The following is a 26,523-nucleotide window of genomic DNA, read 5'->3' on the forward strand; positions in this document are numbered from 1 at the left end:
TAGACAAGGCTGTTAGGTGATGAATGTGCACCAATGCCATCACGACAAATCTTTGGAACTGTACTTCCTGCTGACATTAGGACAAGTACTCCCTACGTACCTCTGAGTAGCAGTGAAGCTTTGCTGCCTCCCAGCTCACACAGAAGACTTCTAAACTTCTCTAGGAGCTTATTAGGTTACAGCTCTCTAGGAGCTTAAAAGTTACATCTGTAGAAACCACGGTCTAATATGGAGCTGGCCTCCAAATGTAGACATAACGCATTGGAGCAAAGCATCTATCTTACTGCCTGAGCCTGTCTTCAGTATAACAATAGGTGAAATGAATATGGAGCAGGGAGCTTTAATAATGGGCTACATCAAATCCAGATTCAACAGCAGGAATTGAAACAGATCTAAAAAACCCCGATCTAAAAAAACAGATGATTAAGGTGACACTACTCGAAGTCATTTATATCCCCCAAAACCCAGAGTTCTTCAAAGGAAGCATAAAGAAACAGAAATCCTCTTAGCTAGTTCACTCTCCATACCTGAACTCCCATCAAGTCCTGGGTGGCCAGCATCCCCAGGCCTCCCACGTATATCAGAAGGAAGAGAAACTCCAGGACTTCCTGGCAAGCCTGGCAGTCCCACAGGACCCGGGGGACCTAGAACAAGAAATACAAAGTGTGAGAGCACTTGCCCAGCTCTTCCATCACCTTCACTGACATGGTCAGAAGTAGTGGCTGAGCAGTATTCATACTGAGGAGAACAAACAGACACCTCACTACCTGTGGGGAACAAAATACAATATACTTCTGTTCAGGGGAGGTACAGACACTGTAATAACCATGTAACCAACTGTTTCTCAACTATATGGCCACATCACAGATTGAATATTTACCTGTCGAACTACTGCCTTTTTCTGTGACCTTAGGAGTTCTCTTCGGTAATTCCCCAAACTGTGCAGGCCCACTAACCTGAGCTGCAACACATTTCAACAGGATTCCAGAACATCAGTGTTTACCCATGTCTCCTGATGAGCCTTTTGGTCCCGGAAATCCTAGAGCACCTCTACCCAAGCCTGGAGAACCTTCTTCACCCTTCACACCTGGGAGACCTGCAGGGCCTTTCAGTCCAACTTCACTCAGACCTAATTAAAGATAGTTAAAGAAAGTAAGAGAGCTTATTCAAACCATTCACTAGCAGTTAAATCATTACACGAGCAGACTTGCAACGAAAAATTAACCATTTACTTTGCTGTTTTCAGTAGAGCAGCAGAAAGAGGTCTGGTGCCTCCTGTGCTACTCTGTGCAGAGTGAATTTAATCTGCAAGGTGCTGAGAGAGAAGCACAGTACTGTTCTGGACTTCCCACGGGCTTTTGCATAAGGATGTGAAGAAGAATTTGCTCATGCTTCTTAAAAGGAGAATTGCTCATGTACATACAATATTTCGATATTTTTTCTTCATACTATGATTACATCCAGAACAGGGCAAAAAGGAGCAATTCTTTGAGGAACATTGCTCTCGTGATAGACCAATGTAGGCATTTTCCCAGCTATGATGCTTCTACTACGTGTTTCCTTTACCTGGTGTTCCAGGAGACCCTTTTGTGCCTGGCAAGCCATTCAGACCATTTAAACCTGGAAATCCATGAAACCCTGAAGAGACATTGAGAACACTTATGTAAGTGAGCAAATAAGCAAATAATTTAGTTAGGTAGAAATGCATAGATGCTTCATGGAGACTACAACAGGTGTGAGAAACATGACACGGAGGAACACAGAATGTAAAGCTTCCCTTCACACAGGCCCCCTTCATGGAAACTCTTCCCACTGCTGTTTTTACCCTCAGTGAACCCCATCAGAGATCCAAATCCAGTGAAAGCCTCTCCCTTTCTGAACACTCCTCTGCTCATTTCTAGCAGCTGGTGCCTGCAATAGCATTGCCAAGAATTGAGCTGATTTCCCACGCACAGCTGGCCCACACATAGTGTGCTGCCTGCCTGCTGTGATACACTTGGATGAAACCCTGGTTTTCTGACCCAATATCTGCCCCATGTGTGCAGGCTCCAGACATACCTTTGGGTCCTGCTGTTCCACGAGCCCCAGGGAATCCGACAGATCCTGGCTGCCCTGGAGGCCCTGGTGGCCCAGGGATTCCTCTCAGCCCAACATTTCCAGGAATTCCTAAAAACAAGCAGCAAAATGTTCTTGCATCACACATTCAGGCCAAATCAGCTCACAACTCCGTATTACAGCTTCTGATCCTGCACTTAACTCATAAGATGGGTGAATAAACTATTTATGTAAAGAAAAACCAGGTGCAAATCTCTTTTCACCACCACTACTAGCATAGCATTTATCCAACTATTTATTTGATAGTTGCCTTTTTTTTTTTTTTTTAAATCAGAAATTCCATTCTTAATCACCCACCAAGTGACAAACTGGAATAGTATGCACACTGAATGACTAAATTGATTACATGAGTTTTCAAGTAAAATATTCCAACAACTTCCACTGTTCTTTCAAACTGAAATCTTGATAGCAATGTGAGAGCATACCTGCTAGTTACACCACTAACCAAAGACACTTTTAGCCATCCTTCTGGGTAGGTTTGAGTCTGGAGAGGGAACGGACTCAAGTGTTGCAATGGAAGACTTTAAACAAGACTTTCTTGTTTAAGCCTCAGCTGAGACAGGCCAACCAGGGCTAAGGAAACAACAAGGTGAGGTTGTTGCAGTCACGCAACGAACTGCAGAACTTGGGTGCCTTGTCCAGTACCTGCTGGTCCTTCTTGGCCAACATCTCCTGGGCCACCTTTGAGCCCATTCACTCCAGTGCTTCCTGGAAAGCCAGCTTCACCCTTGAGCCCTTCTCTGCCTCTCTCCCCTGAAATGATAAAAGCATCCAGCACAAGTTAAACTGGAGGTAGGCCTGAAGAGAAAGAGAAACATGTTAGACTGCTGCTGCAGCACTTGTGTCTGCTCAGCCATTGCCTGGGCTCTGGACCAGTCTCCCTGGATGGCAAACACCAGCCCAAGTTCCCAAGTTCCTACTCAGGAAGTGAAGTGGGACCCAGCATTAGAATCGGGCTGCTTTTTTTTTTTATTATTATTATTCATCATCCGTTTGTGGCCCACTTGGATTAAGCTCCTCAAATCTCATTTAGAGGACAAGACTGAAGTATTTAGATTTACAGATCACATACAGTCCCAGACTGGGCAATATTATCCAATTTAATTTCCAGAATTTTGTGTTCTTGAAGTGAACCATCAATGGCTACTGTACCTGGGAAGCCTGGGTCCCCTCGCTCTCCTTTCACTCCAGCACTGCCAGGAACACCAAGAGACTCTCCCTGGTCACCTGGAAAAGGAAGATGAGGTGAGGAAGCCATTCTGTAACTGACTGTGGGGAGCAGCTCTCAGTGCTGTTCAATAGCCATATTTATGAAAATAAACCTTGCTTATATTGCAAATTCAGGAGGTAGACAAAGACTACAGTAAACAATGTCCCCGAGGTGTTTGAAAATGTTTGTAAACAGCAATGGAAGTGAATACACTCAGGGCATGTTCAGACTAACATTTAGGGCAATTTCACAACACCCTACCCTTTATGTCACAAGCTGATCAGAGAGGGTGCTCTTGTATTGTCCAACACACTTTGTACAGTGCTGTGGCCAAGATTTCAAAGGATCATAAAGTTTTAACACACTTGGCTTGGAACTGATCTCATCTGAATGAGTGACATCACAGGGGGACTTCTGAACCAGTCACTGGAGAGCGACCGACACTTCTAGAACACTGCTCATTCATTTTAGCCATGAATCTTAGGACTGCATGTACTGAAAGACCATGTAAACTGAAATTTCTTACCCTTTGGACCAGGGAGGCCAATAGGTCCTGGGAATCCAAGTGGTCCTGTGATACCATCTGAACCCTGAAATAAAAGCCCAAAATTAGCCTCTGCTTTTTATTCTTGCTGTTTCAACTTTGGGTCACGGGGGATAACAGACTGCAAAGATGTGGGAAGAGATGTTATCCAAAGTGTCATCCATCAGTACGAGCCAAACACCAAGTTTTGTGAAGAAAAATCCTGCCAGCTTCTGGACAGCTGCTTTGCTAAATAAGTACCAATTAGAACAAAGGATTTTCCCAAGAGCTCTTTGAGAAAATGAAGATACTTAAGAAGATATTTACCCTCTCTCCTGGCATTCCTGGAAATCCTATGATGCCACGTGCACCCTTCTGTCCTGGCAGCCCAGGCTGTCCAGATGGACCCGGGAAGCCTGGCTCACCATGAAAACCTCTCTCTCTGCTTGCTGACCCAGCAGGTCCAGGAAGACCCGGCTGTCCACGGCTTCCCGGGATTCCTTTATCACCTGAGTTTATATAAAAGAGTGTAAATCCATTTCAAAATACAGACATTCAGCTTATTTAGCCAACTGAGCTGTTACCCAAAGTTCTCCTTAGAGGGCAGAAAGGGATGAGATAAGATCTGCAGAACAGAGCCTCAAAGGAAAACTCTTTTCTCAAAATTCAAAGCTGCCGTATGCAAATCTTGCTGAAATGTGAATGGCAGAACAGAAGATAGCAATGCTGCAGACTCTGTCAAAAGGGCAGGCCATGATCCCCCAGGAGTAAGCACAGTTTCCGAAGAACTCATACTGGCAACTAGTGACAATGTTGTGACATACCTCTAGGTCCTGGGAATCCTCCAAGTCCAGCTAATCCAGGATCTCCTTTGTCTCCTTTGAATTGCAGTGCCTGTTGTGGAGGCCCAAGAACAGGAAGACCAGGTGGACCTACATCGCCTCTGTCACCTGAAGAAACACAAAATCAGATTATTCTGCAATAAGATTGCCTAACAGAGAAAGGGTATAACATTAGAAAGTGGCAGACAGTAACAGAACTTCAATTCCACCTTTGGCAACCAGACTGAAGAATTTCACAAGAACATAACACGGCATCCAGAAGAAAACATTAAATATGTGCAGACATCTCCAAGAGGCCTCCAAAGTCCCTCTGCTGCTCAGCCAGCAGAGTCTTTTAACTGTTTCTCACCTTTTTGACCTTGCAGTCCCAGAACTCCAGGGCTTCCGATTCCTCCAGCTGCGCCAGGAGCTCCTTTAAACCCATTGACCCCAGGGACACCAGGCAGGCCTGGCATGCCAGGGAAACCAAGCAGGCCAGAAGATCCCTTCTCACCTGTATACAAAAGTTGAGAAATAGAGAAAATTAGTCTCTCCTGGTACACTGCATACCCACCTAGCTGGCAGGTGGAAGCAGGATGGGTCTGGCCAGTAAAACGTGATGGTGTAAGCACAGTGGGGCCACTTCTCTCATGGGTCTCCACTCATGATACTTCTCAGTTTGGCTTCAAGAGCTTCACCTTGCTTCCACTGGAAGGCAAAACCCCATCAGTTTCCAAGAGAGCAACCTGCAGTTACATACCTGTATTTCCCTCCCCCTAAAATAACACTTGGTTAATAACCAGTTACTGTATTTGTGCTCAGTGGCCATACAGATGGTAAAGTTTTACTTCCCATTGGGATTGTGCTTCATGTGTACCCTCCTATGATATTTCCCTTACTTCATGATTTCATTCACTGTTCCTCATTTCTTCAATTATCTTGTCTTTCTTACATGATTCTTTGTCCTTAGGGGCTCACGTCCTTAAGCTGGACCTCCTCATGTCTATAATTTGATAATTAAATCCATCATACATAATTCACAACTCAGCAGAAAAACAAATGCGTTCCAACACCAGTTGAGAAATCATTTCCTTCTGATGAGGATGGCTTAAAATCAATGCTAACAAGGTTATTTTTTGTTGGGCACAGCAATCTCAGCCTGCCCCCTGATGGAACACATACCTTTTGGCCCAGAGAAACCTGGACGTCCATCGTGACCAAAAGGCCCAGGTGGCCCCAAGAATCCTCTTTCCCCAGGAGATCCTGGAGCACCATCAAGACCTGGGAAGCCTTTCATTCCGGCAGGGCCTTGAGGACCTACATCCCCAGCCAATCCTTTGACTCCAGGAAGTCCTGAATCAATACAAGAAAGAACTCAACAGATTATGTCACACAAACACCGGGGCGGTTTAGTGGACAGCTTTCCAAACTCTTTAAACATGGCGTTGTTCTAATATGACAAATGGACCTTAAGGCACATGCAGCCTACTAGAAGGCATAAAGTTTAGAACTGCAAAAGCATTAGTCATCTAATAATAAAATACCTACGAAGAGGGTTACTGCCTACATCACTACACCACTGGCAAGAGTGAAACCCCTTATGATGTATACATTTTTGTCTCCTTTACCAGATACTAAAGTATAGAGCATCAGTCTTACCTTTACCATCAAGGCAGCCAAACCAGGATGGGGAGCATCATTAATGCCAGCTTCTGTTACCTACCCCATCCTTTGGGTGAACCAGAGATCAATTGGAGAGGTTTTTTTGTTGTTGTTGTTGTTGTTGTTTTGTTTTGTTTTCAAGTTTCTTTTCCACCTTGGTAGTTAAAGAGTTACTTCTCAAAAGCAAATTGCTTGCTAAGGGAACAAGCTTCTGATTGTGTTGTCATAAAACCAACACCGTATACACTCCGCTTTGCCTCTGTTTCAGAATGTTTCTAGCTGAAGCTTTGTAATGGTTTACAACTTTAAATAAAGGCTGAAACCATTGAAGACAGAATGCTTAGATCCAAAGTAAGGAAGAGAAGAAAAAATCAAGTGATTCTGAAAAATGGCATTTGCAGCAGTCACACCCAGTATATGAGCTTCATTGTACCCAGGACAAATATTTTAAGTTACAACTCGTTTTTTTTGTTTGTTTGTTTGTTTGTTTGTTTTTAGCAGAAGAAAATGGCTACTTTATTTAAAAAGACAAAGAAAATGCACACTTAAACTTTGTGCATATTAAGGATTTCCTTATAACTTTCAGGCTTTGTTACCATCTGAGCATTCTCACTGCAATGGTTCTTTGCCTTCTGGCTTGATTAGCAATAAGGGGTATCACCTATAGTCAATGCAATTCTTGTAGCATTAAAAGCTAGGTTGTTAGTCCATGAGCTTTTATGCTACACTGCATTTTCTCACCTTGACAGCCTATGTGAAGAACCCATAACCAAACAGTGTGACATCAGAAATGGGGAGTTGATGATAAATGGAAAAGAAACATGGTGAAGGAAAAAACAGATACAATATGTGAACAGAAAGAACAAGGATAAAAAGAAATTAATGATTCAGAGAATACAGCTGAAATATCTTAGTCATTTGGAGTTTATCATCCTAGCAATGGAAGGTTTTTAAAAACAGTTGAAGGAAACAGTCATATATGGCATACAGTCCATAAAAGTAAAATAATAGGGAAGTGAAAGTCATGTTAGCATTCAAAAAAAAACCACTTCAACACCATAATTTTCATCTAGAATGAGGTTAGTGCTTTCATTCATTTGTTGCCACCATGTTCCAGCACCATCACTGTGCATGTCGGAACAGAATTACATCACAGACCATTATCTACTGATTCCCAGGGGCCTCTTTGCTTGATTCTTAAGTCTCGCATTTACTGTTATCATGAAACTCTCTAGACAGTGCAGCCTGAGAGATACTGTTGTACTCGACTATATTTTCCCTGTAAAGTGAATGGAAATAAATTTCTTTTCTGCCCTCAGTGTACAAGATATAAGTGCTTCTTCTAACAAAGCCAACAGTTTTCCAATCTATCAAAATCATGTCTCAAACAACCTCAAACATTAGAAATTAATCATCATGAAAATGGAAAATGAAGATACAGCTAGACTGTAAATGCAGAGCTGTTAAAAATATCAAGATACTTTCTCCTATCTTTCTGCTGTATTTCTTACAGCTTTGGGGCACCATTTCTAGGCAGGAAGATTCCAGCATTCAGAGGCAAAAGACTCAAATTCTGCACTCAGTTACCCCTGAGCAGGGGTAGAAGCTCACTCCCAACAAATGCCATGCCTCTCCCACACTTCCTCAACATTGCAATGCTCAGCTACTTGTCTTCATTTGAAGGCGTTACGTACCTGGAGCTCCTGCCAGGCCAACCGATCCCAACGGTCCTGGTTTTCCCTTAATGCCAAAAGGACCTCCAGGGCCAGGAGGTCCTCGCAATCCAGGGACACCGGAATAGCCTGGATTACCCAGTTCGCCTTTAATACCTAGGAGGCCTGGTCTCCCATCCAGCCCTGGGAACAGAGAGATGGGAGGTTACAGAACAAATAAAACAAAATGAAAAAATGAGTTGTAATAATCAATAATAATTCAATGAAAAAGTGAGTTGTAATAAAACTCTGTAAATTGCATTAGATTCTAATAGAAAACCACCAAATCCCCACCTGCAGGCAGCTTAGAAGATTGCTGACAGAGTATCTTGAAGAGATGGTAAAGAGGAAAGATTTTTGAAAGAAACCATTTGATATTCCCAGATACAAGCAGCAACAGGGCTCACCTTTTGGTCCTGGAAATCCAATATCACCTGCAAACCCTTTATCACCTGGGAGTCCAGGTCGGCCACGCTCTCCCTGGGCTCCACTCTCAGCACCAAACACATCTCCAGGAGCTCCTTTAGCTCCAGCTAAGCCTGAAGGACCCATCTTCCCAGGCAAACCATCTGTCCCATCCAGTCCTGGAAGTCCTTGGGACCCTTGCTCTCCTCGAGGTCCAGGGAAGCCTTGAAGAGAAATACAGCAAATGTCAGACAGCAGAAGTACAGGCTATCCACTCCCAATACCACATCTAACCAAATCAACATTTAAGGAAAGTTCAAGCAAAAAAAGGCTGTTTGGAAAGCTGCAGAGTGTTTCGGTACTGAATTACAAACTATGACTGGTGAGAAAATGTCATGAAAATGATAAAAACAATTGAAATATCCTTTCAATTTTTCTTTAAAGAATACTTTAAGAGTATCTTGGAGCTGCAGCTACAAGCCTTACATTTACAAGCTTGGTTTCACTAGATGGCAGATTAGGCAAAAAGAACAAAAAAGGATGAAGATGACTACTTCAGGCAACAGACAGGCAGTATCTCACTACCACCACCATCCACAAAAGCTGCAAAGATGTTTTTGCAGCTTACTTTGTCCTCTACATCAGACAACTTCTGGCACTATGGGACAGAAGACGCTGACAGCCCTGGCACAAGGAGGACTGCAAAGTACTCTCCCTTTGTCAAGCAGACGCTAAGTAGCATTGCTGTGTGAATGTTTTCTGCTGCTCAACAGTTGTATCACAAAATCAGTGACTCTGTAAAATTGTCATCCCCACTTAATGCATTGAAATGATAAAGAGATTTCTGCAGCCATATCTACAGAGAAATATGATTGATATCAACCTAGCTTAAAGAGTCTTCCCTCACCACCCCCTCTTGCTCTTTATTTACTACAACCATTAGAAATTTCCACAGCTAAAAGAAACCCAAGCATAGTTTACAGACTTTTACTAGAATAACACGTGGCTTAAAACAGGTAAATGGGTTTTAAAATACTTTGCAGTTTCTAAAGAGTTACAAAGCATGTGATGATAGTCTCTGAAGAAACGAATTGTGTTGGTTATCCTAATTAATTCCAGCACCAGTATAATACTAAAGGCAGGTAACAAGTATAATGAACATTTCTTCTTCCTTTTTTTTTTTTTTCTCCCAAGCTGCAACCATTTGGTTGCAGAGATTGAACTTGGAAGGAGCACAGAGGAGCTCACAATGGAGCGATATGAATGTAACAGGTAGAAATGTGGTCTAGATGGTAAGACAACTCTTTTGATAAAATATTGTATACATTAATCAGATAACAAAAACTCTTACCAGGTTCCCCTTGCAAGCCAATTATTCCTGGAGACCCTGGCTGTCCTTTTGACCCATGTAATCCAGGTTGCCCTGGAATGCCAGGAAAGCCTTTGCTGCCTTTGGGACCTGAAGATTAAAATATTAATGAATGAATAGCAGAAGAAAAAAGTATAGCACCAGAAAACAGGATCAGATCTTTTCTGCAAAGCTAGTGCTTGAAACACTCACTGGATGCACAATTTAAGCTAAATAGCTTCACAAAACCATGGCTGTTACATCAGCTATGTAAACGCAGAAGACGAGGTTCAGAGGCTACTTGAAAGGGGAAAAAACAGTGCAGTCATTACGATCCCCCACAGGATTTAAACCCAGCCCCTTTAAAGAATTAAGAATATTATGCTGTCAGTTAACTCTCTGGAATAACTATCACTTATAGGGTGTTAATTAGCTGGTATTATCTTCAGTAGGGACTAGGTGCTTCTTGGTAGTCAGCCCGTGCATGAGGACCAGCTTGTCTCCATACCTGGCAATCCTGGGAAGCCGGGAATCCCAGCGGGCCCATACGCTCCAGGGACTATGCAGGGCAAGGTGATACCTAAAAGAAAGAAACACTGACTTTGCACACAGGCCTCTTTGGAGACTTCTAACTACTCATGGGCTGCTCATAGACATCAGCTCCAGCACAAAGAAACAAGCAAGGCTCCTCTGCAGTGTGGGATGTGCAGGGAGCGAGAGGGAAGACAACCTCATGGTGTCTGACCTGCTCACGTATTGAGATGCTATGCGAATGTTGAAGGAAACTTCAGGGCATTTCCTACTTTGACATGAGAGGATCAAAGGTTAGTTCTCAATTCATTGCTGTTACCTTGATTTAAGGCATCTAGTGACAGCAAAACTCATTTAGAAATGATTACATTCATGATAAAATATCTACACAGAGCTGTAATAACGCTTCCATTCTTACACAAAGCCAAACTGCTCTATTTTCGTCTGAGACCGCAGTTCCTCTTCATAGTCAGCACTAGATTTAAGGACAGAGATTCAAAACTGGAATATCCAATTTATGCTGAGAATGGATCCAGGCACCTAATGCCACGATTGCGAGATGTAATACACACTTTGCTGCCTGCACTTGGGTAAGTTTTGAGAAAATATTTGTTTGACAAAGTACAAGTTAAAATAGTAGTAACACAAAATAAAAAATCCAGCTTTGCTCTTCTGCAGTCCTGTGTGAGCCTAATGTGGAATGTTTTATAAAGTAAAAAGTTGAGGTCCATCTCTGAGACATTTCCTTCTCAGACGCAATATAGTAAAAATGTAATTTTCAAGCAGCAGGGCAGCAACTGGCAAGGAAAGGGAAGTTGAATTAATTCTGTTGTATTCACATCACATGGCTTTAAGGAGTGTCTTATGTGAGTTTTCCAAAACCAGCCCTGTACAATAGCATATTCTGTGCTTTATGTTATTAGCCAAAAGCAGAATGGTTGGACAATGGTTACTTCATGTAAGGATAACTGAAAAGGAAATAGGGCTGTTTCCTCACGTGTTTTGCAAAATCATGTAAGCAAGGCTTAGTGTACAAGTTATATAAGCAAAACTGTTCCCAGCTAATTAATACCCTACAGAATCACAGTTTACAGAATAATATCCCAATATCAAGGAAATTAATTACAAAACCATCATGTCAGGCATAAAAGCAAATACAGACAATTCCAACATTTTTGAGTAATTATCTTATGCTGGATAAAATCAGTCTAATTTTATAAATACTGAGCTAGACTTTTCCAAAGGCAAGACTGTTTCACCCTGATTTACTGCAAAATTCCTCAGTGGTGTCTTTGACGTGGTAACTTCAATATCTCACAGTCTCTTTTTAGATGTCTTTCCTCATTTTCATGATAGGGCCTTTCAGTCTGGGTAGTATGAGCTGGATTATTTCTTCCACCCACACACATTTTTTTAATATTAGATGAAACTTACTATATCAAAGGGTCTTTTAATGCTTTCCTAGTATTTAGGGCATGATGTATTCACAAGTTTTCTTACACATTTCCACGGGGATGCAAACTGAACTGGCTAAAGACTTTTTCACACTTTCCTGTATTTTGACCAGAGATAATTTCCACAAAAGACCATTCACTTTTAGCAAAGCTTTGACGCAGCATTCATAATAAGCTGACTTCTGATGTGCTGCACAGAATATCTAGAGTTCACATCATGCACAGAGCAGTTTACTTTTACTTATCTTACAATTCAATTTTAATTCAGTGGATTTTGTAAGAGACAATTTACCAAAGACATAAGCATTCATAGTTATGAATTAATAAAGCTTTCGGCATTTAACATGTCACTTGGCTAAGAAAAAAAGCTTATGTAGACTGTTCCAGGAGGACACTAATGCCAGCTCTCTCCTCACCCCACAACAACAGCACAGCATGACACACGTTAGGTAATGTGCCATCCAGCATGTCTGTGCAGCCTTCCCATTGCTATTCTGGCCTACCTCTCACCTCTCTCCGGGTTTAATATTCCTCTGTCAAACTCCTCAAGGTGCAGTGGTCTTATCACCAAGATTTTTGAACTCAGAACAACAGTTTATCAGTTCAGAAACATATGCAACCACATCATCTGCAAATATATTGTTAATGCTGTATTATTGATGCTTACAGAATTACAAAAGTAGAAGCTTAAGTATGTAAAATCCTCATGTAATACCTACTCTGTAAAAATCTAGAGCTCTTTTTATTTCAGTAACAGTTCTGAAAACTGATTCAGAAGTCCCAGATATCAGCGAGTTACCATTATTACCTAGACAATGAAGTAGGCTGTGCTTTTTAAAAATTTCATTTTAGCTGTCTTCCTAATTACCTTTGGTGTAAAATGGCTCTCCAGCAACAGTCAGTGAGTAGGCTCCATCCAAAACAATTAGTGTTTGAGCATTCAGCTCAGATACTTGCTGCTTATTATCTGTGTCCTCCTAAGCATGACAACTTGAGAAAGCAGTGACTGCTATGAGAGGTCTAGCGAGCCCACAGAGCAGTTTTAATTGATTTAAAGAGCTATCTTTAACCTAATGCCATCTTCTTGCCTGGTACAAGAACAGCAGTAGGTTCAGTGCCACTTAACTTGCAGCAGCTTTGCACCTTTTCAAAGTGAGAGCAGATCCAGCAAAACCTACCCGGGGGTCCTGGAAGACCTGCTTGTCCTGGAAGGCCATCCAGCCCTGGGTCACCTGGCGGCCCACGAACTCCACTAGGACCTGGATATCCAACGCCAGGAGAACCAGCCTCTCCATGATGGCCCTTGGTGCCAGGTAATCCTGGCAGTCCTTTTTCACCTGGGAATCCCAGCGCACCATCCCCCTGTGCACAGCAAAGACAATTACAGCTGAAAATCCAAGAGATGTGGAAAGAACGTACATCATTGTTACTTTAGCAAATGCATAAAAGTTTGGTCAGCTCTGTGCAAGTTTCAAATGCACCTGGGGAGGTACAAGAAAACCTCTGTAAATCATCCATCATTATTTCAAGGTGCATGAAAACTCAGATACTATTAGAAAATATTTTTTTTTATGTTGTGTTTGCCAAAACATTAAGTATTACATATTCTGAAAGATTAGTTTCTGTGTTATTTCAATTAATTAAAAAGATTCTGGTGTGATTTTTCTATTCCAGGATTTGACTCGTGCTGACAGTGTCTTATCTATCAGGACACAACGTAAACCAGAATTAGGCCTCCACCACTACAGGAACTTTATCGTTTGTCTGGGCAGCCAGAGGCATTGGCCAGTGCCAATTATTAATCTCGATCAAGACAAATCTGTGCTCAAGAATGAGCTTTTTATAATGTATTTGGAGATTTACCACACAGATCATCAGGGCTAGTAAACCAGGCCTTTCTGATCTCTCTGCTCATTATTGCAATCCTAAAGCACTACTGCTAAATTAATCTGAACTTACTGGAGGGCCCGGCGGGCCTGGCAGACCTGGAAGTCCATCCCTGCCAGGAGTTCCTGGGATGCCTGAAGGTCCTCTGGGCGCCGTCGCACCACGGTCCCCACGAGCACCTCTGCCTGTTGCATAGGATGAATCTCCTTTTTCTCCCTTAAGGCCTGGAAGACCTTGCTGGCCAGCTGAAGCCTACAGAGCAAAAGATTAAAAAAACAAAACTGCCATCACCATCAAAAAAAACCCAAACAATCAGGCATATGAACATGCATAGAAAAGCCTTTGCTTTTTAAAAATGTCATATGAGGCCAGCACACAATGACTGGAGCTAGAAAGAAGCTCCGAAGGGTTTCCTATTGTATACGTTATGGGGAGAAAAAAAAAAAAAAAAAAAAAAAAAAAAAAGTTTGAGTATTTCCAAATGTTTCAGTTAAGTCACTACAGTTTTACAGTGGCAAGCCAAACCTGGGTATATAGCACTGTAGTGATCCACCAGTCTTGGATGGCATCTGGGAACACTGTATCAGTCATGATTTAACAGAGCCCAAGTATTGGAGTATTGAGTATTTATTATTACACCCTATTACTTCGTGTGCTGCATCCACCAATGTTGATGAAGACACTCAGAAGTCATTTAGCGTGCTTAGACTGCACCTGAGGCAGACAGCTTTTATAGCTATGCGCAAGGATGTGGACAGAGCTCATCACTCAATTTCAGGTCTTCTCTCCATACAGAAGCATATCTGCTTCCACAGGTGGCCCTCACTTAGAGAGAACCCTGGGTCTAATCTCTGTGTCCCAAGAGGCCCTGGGATATAATAATTGTTACTGCTTTTCCCCGTGACTGCTAAATTGCAGTTCTCAAACCTTAAGAACCATTTCTTCCCCCATTTTTACATGATAATTTCTCTACTTTCTGATTCTTTTCACAGATCAGTTTCTGGGTTTATTTTTTGTCCAAACAAGTAGAAGAAATTATGCAAAAAATATGTTCTGGTTTCAATGCGATCAACACCAGGAATTGCACAGGACCACTTTTTATCCTGTAATTCATGACAACCAATACAAACTCTTCCTTGTCTTACCAGAGGGCCTCGCAGTCCTGGTGCGCCCACAGTGCCTGGGTCTCCACTAACGCCCTTGATCCCAGGCACACCAGGGATTCCCGTTGGACCTTGTGGACCTGAGATGCCTTTTACACCAGGTCTCATAACTCCTCCATCACAAGCACAATCACCTGCCTCTCCTGGAAAATACAGTCAACACCCCAAAGTCAGTTTCATTCAGATAAAGACCCTTTTATGGTTTCAAGAGCTCCAGAAGCAATACTGGGACCAAACCATTCTGACATGATATGATGTTGTGCCTATTCTGCTCAGGCAATGAGAGTGTCAAGCCAGGGGAAGCTTTGTCCATGTTAATTTCTGTACAACGCCCACCATCAAATTACCACGTGCAGCATGAACCTCAGCATTATCTGGTACATCATGCTTATTTCCTTGACCTCTTGCCAAAGGTTTCAGTTCTCCAAAGCAGATGATTTTAAGGAGAATTTTAGGACAGAAGTCTTGTGGATCTTCAGGGACGATTGTGTGTCAGGGAAAGCAAATCTGTACTCCCACTCACAGGAGGTCACAATGACCCTCAGCTGGATATCTTTATATTTTCTGGAATTGTAACTGGGCGCAGATCCAAACCAACACAACGCCCAGTGATGTTCGCATCATCCCACGTTAGTGTTCCATTACACACTAAACCCCAAATTCTCATAATTTTTAGGACAGAGGAGAATAAGATTATGTTTCTCTGTCATTTCCAGCCTATGTTAATTTCAAAAGCAGAACACAGGGCTTTATTTCCAAGTCTTGTTACATCTTATGGCTTTAAAGCACAACTTGTTTAGCTAATTGGGTATGAGGTGTTTATCTGCTCAGTTACCTAAGAAGAGTAGGAAGTAGAAAATAGAATTTTAGTGGCAGTGCTGGGCACTACTCTCTCTAAAACGTAAAGGCTGCTGCTCTTTTTATCCATGTCCAAGCTTCCCTGATTTGTCATAAAGACATTTCCACCTCATCTCTTAGGTTTTTAATCACTTGGAAGTGAGATCATTTGATTGTTGAAAGTTTCTTCCAAAAAAGAGTCAATTACCTTTGAAACCCTTTGGACCCAAAGCTCCTGGAAGCCCTCTCTGTCCAGGCTCCCCGGGGGCCCCAGTCCTTCCATCCAGGATTGCGCCCGGGAGCAATGAAGGGCCTACACGTGGAAAAAAAGCAAGCAAAAGCCCTGAGAAGGCTGTATTTCCAGCTCATTAATTACTTATAATGGCAGGGACGCAACTGACAGAATGGCACTGGATCAAGCTGCAACTGTCTAAGTTACACAAAAAGATGAACTTAATACCATGGGCTACAATCCTCTGCTACATGTTTGCCTTTAGCTTCCCATACAGAAGAGCAGAAGATCTTACAAAGTAGATGCAGCAGAGTTTTATTCCTCTGCTGCTCTACTATTGCAATTTTTCAAAGGCTTAATAATAGCTGGCCAGAGAACCAACCCAACTGCAAACAGGTTGTATAGAGAAGCACAAATGAATTCGTTCATGGCCTGTCCCCACTGCAGCGTTACGCAGAGGATCAGATGTGCCCTCACAGCTCTGGGAGAGGCTGACACTCGCATGCAGGGACTCGTGGACAGAAGTTGAAGGAGGAACTAACCAATGTGGTGGTGATTGTGGTGACTGGCTACTGCCTTTTTGTTGGTGCAGAAGTCATTGCGTATGAGCAACGTCTCTGCTACTGCTGGCATGGTAGAGTCATTCCCAGGGCTACCTGCCTTCTGCAGAGCTTCTCAGCAAGTCCCTGCAGTTCAGGAAAGAGACTAAGTGGCAAAATGGTTATGGGAATAACCCTGTCCCTCACTTTACAGCTGCAGGACTGTTCTCTCTACCTCTTTATATGCTAAGGAATACAATTAAACATGAGCTGACAGAAACAGCAGAGGGTGATCCAACAGTGATCTAACATCATCTGAAGTGATGGTGTCTGAAAGGCCTTCCCCTTAGTGACAACAGTAAAATGGAGTGCCAATGAGCACGTCTGATGTTCTGTGGAAACAAACTGCAGCCATCAGCTAAAAAAAGCTACAAGACTTTTACTGACTCTGCAGAAAACTTAGCAGGATTTGACTGACAAATAGTTATTGGTAAGATGGCAGTTATTTCTTCTCCGTTGGAAATAATTTCATCAGAGTATGTTCATTGGCTCCATCACTGGAGTGCGTCCTGGTTTTGAAAGTTTTGCTCTCAAGAATAAAACAGGCTGCTTGAACTCAGTTTATGGCAGAATATTAAAACATAAGGTTTGCATAAAATCACCCCTTTTTCATTTACTATTTATTTTCTGAGGAAAGCAAAACAATACATAATTAACCCAACCAGGGCATATATACAAATGAGCATGTAAATATGAAATCACATTTCTTTAGGTTGATAAACTGTCTCTTCAGGCATCCTGTCTGATTCCCGGTGCCCGAAATACCTCCTCACAAGATCAGGCATTTACTTCAGGTACTCATAAGGTCATGATCTCTTCTTTATCTAAGCCAGTACCAGGGCAAACATTATTTGGCTTTCCTCCCATCATTCTGCATGCTGTATCTCTAACCTCCTTTCCTTTCCCCAGCTGAAAGACGTTTCCTAGGAGTCAACTGAGCTGGCTCAGTTTCATCCTACTAAAGCAGTGCAAATACAGAAAGTTGAAGAAAAAACTGTATATATTAACAGGAGACATCTGAGGATGTCAGCCTTGTGGTTAGTTATTTGCTATATGACAACCCTACATTCACTGGGAGAAATCAAGTAGCTACAGTTTCATGCTACTCCCTTACTATGGACTGCTTTCTCAGATGACTGCCTGTTAATAGACAAAATAATCCAAACAGAGTAGACAGAACTGGTACTTAGTTTGGGAGATGCAGCACCTGTCAATGCAAACCTACAAAATATCAAGCTTGATCTGCCATGCTTGGGAGACTAGCCTAGAACTTCAAAGTCCTCTGTTTCATAAATTGTGTCGATAAAACCTTGTGCTTCAGTCTATCAGGTTCCCACTTTTAAAATTGTAACTTTTTTTTTTTCAGTTACATTTTTTTATCCTGCTGATAAATATGTTTAAGGTTGAGAGTTACAATTACAATGGGATGTTGACCAAGCCTTTAAAGTTTACAGATGAATAATGCTCAGTACCAAATAAATAAATACATAAATGATTATCTGTCTTGTTTCACTGTGAATGCAATATAAAAATAGATGTTAAAAATGTACATACGTGATGAGCCAGGCAATCCTGGTGCTCCTGGCAGACCTGGTAAACCATCTCTACCAGGACTGCCTGGTAATCCAATCGTTGCTCTTCCTGGTTCTCCCATTTCGCCCTTCACACCTGGAATCCCTGGAGACCCCCCAGGGCCCATTCCATCTAGACAACATTGACACAATGAGCAGCTATCCAGCAGCAAACATATTGTTGTATTTTTAATGTTATGAAAAATACTGTGTCCTGAACTGTAACCATGTTAGCAAAGGACAATTTATAATGGCATACAAAGGAAAACTTATTAATTGTAGCTACCAACTGGCTCCCATTTACACACTCCTTTGGACATCCAAAAAACTTTAGAGGGCTGTATTCAAGTCCCTCTAATAGTTAGATCATGAACTATGGAAGACTGTAATTTGTTTATTTTCATATTGCGCTTGAGTGAGGTGTTTATATTTGCTTTAGTAGTTCCTAGCTCTGGATCATTGCTGGTCAGGACTTCACAGATGTATTCATGTGAAACAAAAATTTTCAAATGAGATTTTTGATGGGACAAATGGGTACCAGCTACAGTGGTTTTATTTAGCCAATCTGACAGCTCTCTATTGCAAATATGAGAAGTCAATCAAAAAACCCTCATTTTCAACATTTGCAATTATTTAAAATGTTCCATTTACAGGAAAGGTTTTGCCAATCAACTCATTTGAAATAGAATTCAAACAACCTTCTGTGCACCAAGTATTTACACCTGAAGCCTTGAAATGGGCTGTAATCACTGTGTAATTCTGCTCCATCCAAGAACACATACTAGGTTTTCCTGTGCCATCCCTGACTCATACTTCTCACAGGGCAGCTAGCAAATCAGCCAGCTAGAGGAGCAGGGAGAGGCTAGATCCAACACCTTCAACATCTTCAGGCTGCTGCTCAGAGTCTTCTCAGCAACAAACACACAGAAAACAGCCTGCTAAGGACAATTAGCAGATGCTTTACCTCTCTCCAGGCCTGGAAACCCTGGAGCTCCCGGAAGGCCTGGCAAACCACTGCCCCCTTCATCTCCTGGAGGACCAGGTATTCCTGGGTTTCCAGGGTCACCTGGGGCACCTATGACAGAGAAGAAAAACCTGTGAGAATTTCTGCTGAAAGACTCTGTTCGGTCTACTAACTCAGTGGCCACTGATATTGAAAGTAAAGGTTTCAAAGCCATTAGCAGTAAGGCTGTTAGTCCAAGTTAATGGTTATGGGAAAACTTCCTCCTGAGCTCTGGAAGAGGTTGTTTAAAACTTGACTGCATGCGAAAGGGGGAATAACAAAGAGAAATTTCCAACTCACGATGTGGAAAAGTGGTAAAATACAGTAATAATGAAAGTTGGGATCAGAGAAAGTGCTTTAAACTAGTTCCAAAGCAAAATGGAAATGTGTACCTGAAATGACTACACCTTCCCTGTCAACAACGATAGGAGGGCCTGGGGGACCGATGTCACCTAATTCACCCTGTAGAAGAAAAGAGATTCACACCATTATTAGAGATGGGTGGCAGAGGGGAAAACTGCTTGTCACAAAACAGACTGTATTATGGTAGCAGGGTCTGGTCATTCACTGACTAAACATTACTCTTTTCCTTGGTGAAGAATTCCCTTGTTCACTTTGATATTCTGCTATTCACAATTATCTGCAGTCCTGGTTTATCTGCTCTTCCTGTCTGATGGAACTGATGGCTGCTTAAGACCAAGTGCTTGCTAGTATCCAGCTGTCCTCCGAAGGCATCCTGTTACCTCAACAGAAAGCGCAGACAGGTATACACCATGTGTACGTAGGACCTGTAACCATGTTTGCATATTGACCAATACCACACAGACCACGTTTTTTCAACTTGTGGTATGAATATGAATTCATAGCTGCTATGAATATAAACATTTTTAAAAGCATTTAGCACTGCAGCTATCTGTTGCCTTGGAATCCTGAATTTAAATAATAGGAAAATTGATTCCTCCATAAAATCATATAAAGAGAACAAGCAAGTTGTGACAAATAGTGGTATCGCTCCTTCTTCTCACTCTAACACAGTATTAAATCCTATTTAAAACAGGAAGTACAAAATCTGACTGTTGTCCAAATCACCATCATACATAATATATAATAAACACAATTCAGTGTGCCGAGGCAGCGCAACACTTTGATGCTTCTTCCAGTATTACTGCTCTGTACATAAACTTTGACTGTTATTCCATGTGCTCCTCACAAAAAAGCCCTTCAGCACTTGCATTTCTCATGCCTGCCAACCATAAACCAGTTTTGGTGGCAGATAAGTTGTTTTCACAGCAAACTACTACCCCACCATTTTCCACTCAGTCTCCAGATGTCTGACAGCCTTGGCAGCTATCTTAAACATCCACTTCCATCTAATCTTGCCTCAATTGCCCAGTACATGTGGCATTGGTGTAAGGATGAAGGAGACAAGAGACACTATATATACACAACTGTAAATCATGAAATTAAGTGAATAAATGTTGCAAAGGTATTAAAATATCTGAGTGTTCACAGTTCAGCAACCATTCAATTTTATTTTCATCAATAAAGTAAACGAGGAAGTAAAAAATATTGAAAATCACAGTCATACAAAGGTAAAGAGGGGGTCTGACTGGGGCAAAGACATTTATTCATGCAAATATCTTTACAAAAGCAGCGCTTTAGTGTTTTCATGTGAGAATTTACCTTTGTGCCTTCAACTCCATCCAGTCCTGGATAGCCGGGAACACCTGGATGACCCTGTACAGTCACACAGGAGAACATTTTTACACAGTGAGACAATAAGCCAGTGGCTAGCTGAGACAGCTGCAGTGCTTGGACTTGGACCACAAACCCAATTCATAGTATTACAAACACTGTCAAGCATCTACAGAAGTAATAAAGAAAGAAAAAACTGATGGTATCAATTTCTCAGCACTCACAAAATACCTGAGCCTTTAGGCCTCCTTGTGCCGGAAAAATTCTGAGAACTTGTGAACAGGCATGGTGGTGTCTCAATAAAGAGGGCACTTTGGAGCTCTCACAGAACTCCAGAAACGCTTGAAGAGTCTCAAATGCTATTTTCCTTTCACCCCACACTTTCCCTTCTCTTTGTTCCAACTCCATCAACACATTGGTCCTAAAACTTTTTCAATGCCAGCTTTCTGCTATCCATTTTCTGGTAGCGTTCTCAGACACCAAAGCTCCCCTTCTGGGTGCATGACTAGAAATCTACACTGAAGTGATCTATTTTTCTCTATTAGGTAGTGTATCAAACTGAGCCCAGTATGGATCCCAAATCCTACTGCAACTGCAGAGAAAATGGAATATTCTAAGAGCTCTGGAGCAGTGAACCTTAATTTGAAACTCCTAAAGTTGTGGACAGCTGTCTTTGACAGCAGCTCATGTTGCTTTCTTGAACAATTTCCACAGGTGCATCTGAAATCAGAAGCACTTTAGCATGTTTTCAGCCCCTTGATCACCTGGCCACTTCCACTTGGTACACTACAAAAAGATGAAAGTGAGAGGGGTTGGCTCTTCCATAAGGAAATGTAATTTCCAACCTGTGGAGGTGGTCTCCTGAACACGCAGGGATAACTACAGAAACAGCTGAAGAGATTGAGAGATGGACTTTCCAGTTAGTGCTCACTAGTTTTATAGGGCAGATGCATTCATGCATCAGAGGAGAGCTTGGAGCCAACAGAGAGATCAGAAGATCGTAAGCAGGTAGATGGCTTCTGCAATTGTAAGTACAGTAAAAAATAAAAGAACATTTCACCTTTCTCCCTGGAATCCCATCAGATCCATCCAGTCCCAGAAGACCCTAAAACAGCAAAACATTTTATGTAGCTCTGAAAGGCTCCATGTCAGTCTGGTCTTATTATATCAGGCTCCAAGATACCTCAGTACCAAAGAATGAAAAGGTAAACTTTCAAAAGGAGAAGGTACCACTAATATTCCTTGTCTTCTACATACTAACAATCACCATTGAAAGAATTCAGCAGAATGATTGATAAAGGACCTCTTATCTTCTTTAGTCATTGTCTTGCTAATCAGTAGTTCAAGTTAAGTGAGTCATGGTGTCTCAACTTAGTAGAAAGTCAAGTAGGTAGTTTGTAATTACAAACCCATGAAACTTAATACAGACAAATGCTTTCTATCTTGATGATTTGCTCTTCACGTGCAGAACAGAATGTCTTGGTCTTTCTGTTGTGTATGAGCACCATTTGTCTGCAAAATCACAGTGATTTGAAGAATTTATAGCTGGCTTTCAAAAAAAAAGCTTTCAAAAATTGGAAAAACACAGGTCTAGCGGTGTCAAGACCTCCACGAAATAGTTCTGTATGATTTTCTTGGACTGCCATGCTTGTATTCATCTTTAATCTCACCTTTAGTCTGAGACTTTACTGAGAGAAGAACGACCTGTTGGATCTGTTGTTGTATGACGCTGACTACTATGGGTCCCAGTCCTATGACTGGGACTTCTACATGCTTTGGGAAAGCTTAGTGAAAAGTCCACTTCATGAGACTAGCTTGAGAACAAAAATTTAAGGACTTTGTAAGGTTACCTACCCTGCCACCTGGCAAGCCAGGCACACCTTTTTCTCCTTTTTCTCCAACACCTCCAAAGCCCTGAGGAAAAACATCAACATTAAATCCGTGATCTGTCTGCAATTTAACAGCACAGCCCTAAGACAGAACAAGCACAAATGCAACTATTACTGTAAACAGTACAACAGAGACACATAGGAAACTGACTTTTTCGTCTGAGCTTCTTCTGCCCCAGAAAGAAATCCCATATCAAGCAGTGCAATGTGTGCAGTGCATTATCTTCTTCATTCATTGCAAGTAACACCCGGCTATAAACGCCCTGCAAGTCCTGCTAACTCCATATCATATTCTACATTTTAAAGTGCTTTGAAATCTTATTTCTTACCAGCAGTAGTTCAAGGCAGTACTCAGAGCATACTTTTTCACTTCTAAATGACATAAAAATAGCATTTTCACGCTCAACATTTGGAACTGTTTGGTGGCTTTCCCACTCAGCAAGAAGTATCAAATCCAGAGATGTAACACCAGGATTTAATTTCAGCAAGTTACAGTAGTTAGGCAATTTTCAGGCTTCAATCGTGAAATATCTTATGCTTGTGGTTAAGTTCACACATATGTTCAACCCCATCAGCTTCAATGGGCCTCTTGTGATGCATTAAGCTAAACATGCACATAATGGAACATGTCCAGAAAGGCTAATAACAAACTGTGCTTCACGAACTTTTTTTTTTTTTTTTTTGCACACTATTATACTGAGAACAGCTGTAGGTTGGAAAAACTGGCAAACAATTTATGGTTTTGGTCAGAACTTCCACAAAATATTTATTCCCCAAACTTATCTAAAGAACCTGTGTTTACAGTAGGTTATAAGCTGGGAAATAGCTCTCTGGAATCCAGAGATAAATTGTTGTTGTTAATTCATACAGGGAAGATGCTACACATTCCTGAGTTTACGAGCACTAATGCTTAACAGGCCATTTAAAAACTGGATATACATATATATATAGAGAGAGAGAGACAGAGACAAACAGTCAGACATATAGATATGCATATGTGCTTTACAACTTTAAAGTAACAAAATGTATGTTTAAACATAAGTAAACAAAAATAAATAGGATTTTTAAAATATATCCAGCTCTGCGGGACATCAAGGAACACTGCCATCAAGCGGCCACGTAAAGGTTATGTCCACTTGCAAATTTCCTCTTGCAAATGAAATGTGCTGAAGTGATGACTGCTTTATTCAATCTCTAGCAGGACAAGACTGTCTTCTTCACATTTCCAGGACAAAAACTGATCAGATTACAGTTACACTCTTCAAAAATCCTGTGGACATTTGTATCAGATTTTCAAAGTTCTCTGGTGCCTTGAAACTCCTGCAGAGATTTTATGAGCTATGCGGAGGCTTCTGAACCACCTAACCCATATTAGGCAAAAATTAAAAACTCTCCTCTGCTCTTACCGGCAGGCCAGGCAATCCTTTTTCGCCCGGCAATCCTTGAAGGCCTGGCTCACCCTGAAACAGGGAAGAGGTAAACATAATAAACCACTGAACCCATGAAAGCAAGACTTACCCCAACCCACCCATCATACTCCTGACTCCTAAAGCGAGGCTTTGTAACTTATTTGGCAGCAAGGAGGCTTGATTTGTGTCATCGTTTGCCAAATATGGTCTCTCTCAGCAGTGTGCTGATGCATGCAGCAGATTGTCTGTGACCACTTCCCATGGCTTCACAGACCACTGCTTTGGAGTTATTGTTCTCCTTTCCTCCACTGCTAGAAGGCAAACCAGAAGCATCTCAGATTGTCGTCTAGGGACTTCAAACATTCATAGTACTTCATAGAAAGCAACAAAACAGCACATAATGAGACAGAATAATGTCTTCACAATCCTGCTTACAAATTAAAGAGCAAGCCAAATAAACTGCACTTGTCTGAGCATCACCTCATGCTAATGTAACCCCACCAAGTAAGACAGTGTGCACCATGACTTATGCAGACTCCGCAAACTCAGACTCGGCTCCCAAACCAGCCTGTGTATGTCCTACATTAATTCAGCATATGTAAATTCCCTGTGTGAACAGAATCTTTATCTCAAGATCCACAGAGCTTTTATAGACACACTGATGATCTAAATATGCACCTTAGTAAATGCCTGGATAACAAAATATATGTGATTATTTCAAAGTATTGTGCATCACAGGGAAAGCAAGAGACCTGGAGCTTCTTATTTATTTTCCCAATATGATTTCTTTTTTTTTCCACTTGTGTTGACCATTTCACAGGTCCAACACAAAGAAAGTACAGTTCATTCATGTAGGATTAATGATGGAAACCTTTAAATAGCTTTAAGATTTTTCCTTCTGAGGGGTATGGATCCTCCAGTGCTCCACACTGCTCTGAGCTAACAACATTTTTATTCAATAGCCATCTGACAGATTAAACTAGTGCATAAAATGAGTATGATTTGGCAATATAACAGCCCTCACTGTCTGGTATTTTTTTCAGCTTTCATAGCATGGACAGGAATAGTAAATTGTATTTACAGACCTTTTCTCCTTGCTTCCCTTTGGGGAATCCCATGAATTCTAGTATTCCAGTGGATGGTGGGGGACCTGGAGGGCCAGGCAATCCTACATCTCCCTGTAAGCAAAAGAGGAAGCTATTAACATAAGAAGAGCTTGCTTAATTTCCAGTGAAAGTTGTTTCTGAAAAAAAGGCTACTCTAATTTTATCCCTCGTACATAAAAACTGTGTGCCTGAATTCTGGCACAGGAGTTCGGTCATGGAAGCCAAAAGTCAGGCTGAAAATTAAGACGAACAAAACATTAAACTTGTTTCACAGGAGCTGTGGATATGAAACAATGAAAGATTAAATAAGAAAACAAAAGGCTCAGCTTTAAAATCAACAGAAAAATAAAAATGCCCCAGAAACGCTTCGAAGAGCAATATGAAAAAGAAACAACTAGAAATGTAGCATGCTGAGAACTCATTTTAACAGTAGCAGAATCAAGAACTCTGAGAAGCTGCATTATGCCAACATAAATCCTCACACAGACTGAAAGATACCCATTTAGGATAGTAAGACTACAAATTACACATCAGTTGACCTAATGAATGTTATGTAATCCAAAGAGAATAAAGTCTGTAGAAAAATTCAATACAAGAGGTAAGGGTCCATATAAACTGAAGGACAGATTTGAAAGTTGTCTAAGGAAGACCTCATATCTTGATAGCCATGAAAACTCTGCACAGAAATGAGATTTTCTTTCCTCCCTTCACAAAGGCAAAGCTCTCATCCTTTTTTCCATGTAAAAACGGATCAGCAACCAGCAAGATTCTTCAGTATTTGGACTGTCACTCAGTCCAAAAGAAGAAAAAGGCAAAGAAGAAAATGCTGTAATCTAGCCACCTTCTAGAGATTAAAGCTATGATGGAACACTGGAACACAGTTGCTTCACATTCTTTCCATAACTGAAAAAGTTTCACCTACCTTTTCTCCTTTCTCTCCTTGAAAGCCTAATCCCATATTACCCTATGGCAGAAAACAAACAAACAAACAATAATGAGTGAAAAAATGAGACAAAAAAGCTAACAGTCAGGTATGAAAAGACAACAGAAAGAGTAGGTACTTACTTTGGGACCTGGTGGCCCGGGGGGACCCGCTGGACCCTAAATGCGAAAAAGATTAAGATTTTATTTTTTTGACTTGGGTAGGATGCACACAATGAGAGCAATGTTGTAATCTTCTAGTCTTCACGTCTACGATAGACAGCATAGCCCCTTGGCACTCTGGTTAATTAAAAACAAATCTTAATTTAAAAGCAACAAACTTTTAGTTTGCTTTTACCTCTGCCCAAATAAAACTCTCTTCTAGTATCTTGAAAAAGTGGCTTTTCAGCACATTTCATGATGACAAAGG

The 26,523-nt window shown here is 41.4% G+C and overlaps 1 protein-coding gene across 1 annotated transcript in view; it reads right to left on the bottom strand.

The window, feature by feature from the left end:
• Positions 1-26,523, bottom strand: part of COL4A6 (collagen type IV alpha 6 chain) — a gene marked incomplete at its 3' end in the record, with an annotated part of 42,362 nt that overhangs the window by 6,118 nt on the left and 9,721 nt on the right. The window contains exons 6-34 of the mRNA XM_084293914.1: positions 26,238-26,273; positions 26,095-26,136; positions 25,152-25,244; positions 24,064-24,117; positions 22,623-22,682; positions 21,829-21,873; positions 20,757-20,810; positions 19,466-19,535; positions 19,035-19,145; positions 18,054-18,203; positions 15,877-15,981; positions 14,814-14,974; positions 13,741-13,920; positions 12,960-13,143; positions 10,305-10,376; positions 9,800-9,907; positions 8,451-8,672; positions 8,026-8,187; positions 5,852-6,022; positions 5,040-5,183; positions 4,673-4,798; positions 4,176-4,357; positions 3,852-3,915; positions 3,268-3,342; positions 2,761-2,868; positions 2,059-2,166; positions 1,567-1,638; positions 1,004-1,129; positions 528-644 (exon numbers count right to left, since the gene is read on the bottom strand). Coding sequence (XP_084150040.1) covers positions 528-644; positions 1,004-1,129; positions 1,567-1,638; positions 2,059-2,166; positions 2,761-2,868; positions 3,268-3,342; positions 3,852-3,915; positions 4,176-4,357; positions 4,673-4,798; positions 5,040-5,183; positions 5,852-6,022; positions 8,026-8,187; positions 8,451-8,672; positions 9,800-9,907; positions 10,305-10,376; positions 12,960-13,143; positions 13,741-13,920; positions 14,814-14,974; positions 15,877-15,981; positions 18,054-18,203; positions 19,035-19,145; positions 19,466-19,535; positions 20,757-20,810; positions 21,829-21,873; positions 22,623-22,682; positions 24,064-24,117; positions 25,152-25,244; positions 26,095-26,136; positions 26,238-26,273 — 3,202 coding nt within the window. The remainder of the gene's footprint in view (positions 1-527; positions 645-1,003; positions 1,130-1,566; positions 1,639-2,058; positions 2,167-2,760; positions 2,869-3,267; positions 3,343-3,851; positions 3,916-4,175; positions 4,358-4,672; positions 4,799-5,039; positions 5,184-5,851; positions 6,023-8,025; positions 8,188-8,450; positions 8,673-9,799; positions 9,908-10,304; positions 10,377-12,959; positions 13,144-13,740; positions 13,921-14,813; positions 14,975-15,876; positions 15,982-18,053; positions 18,204-19,034; positions 19,146-19,465; positions 19,536-20,756; positions 20,811-21,828; positions 21,874-22,622; positions 22,683-24,063; positions 24,118-25,151; positions 25,245-26,094; positions 26,137-26,237; positions 26,274-26,523) is intronic.

Source organism: Netta rufina, assembly GCF_964035555.1.
Source record: "Netta rufina genome assembly, chromosome: 12".
NCBI lineage: Eukaryota > Metazoa > Chordata > Aves > Anseriformes > Anatidae > Netta > Netta rufina.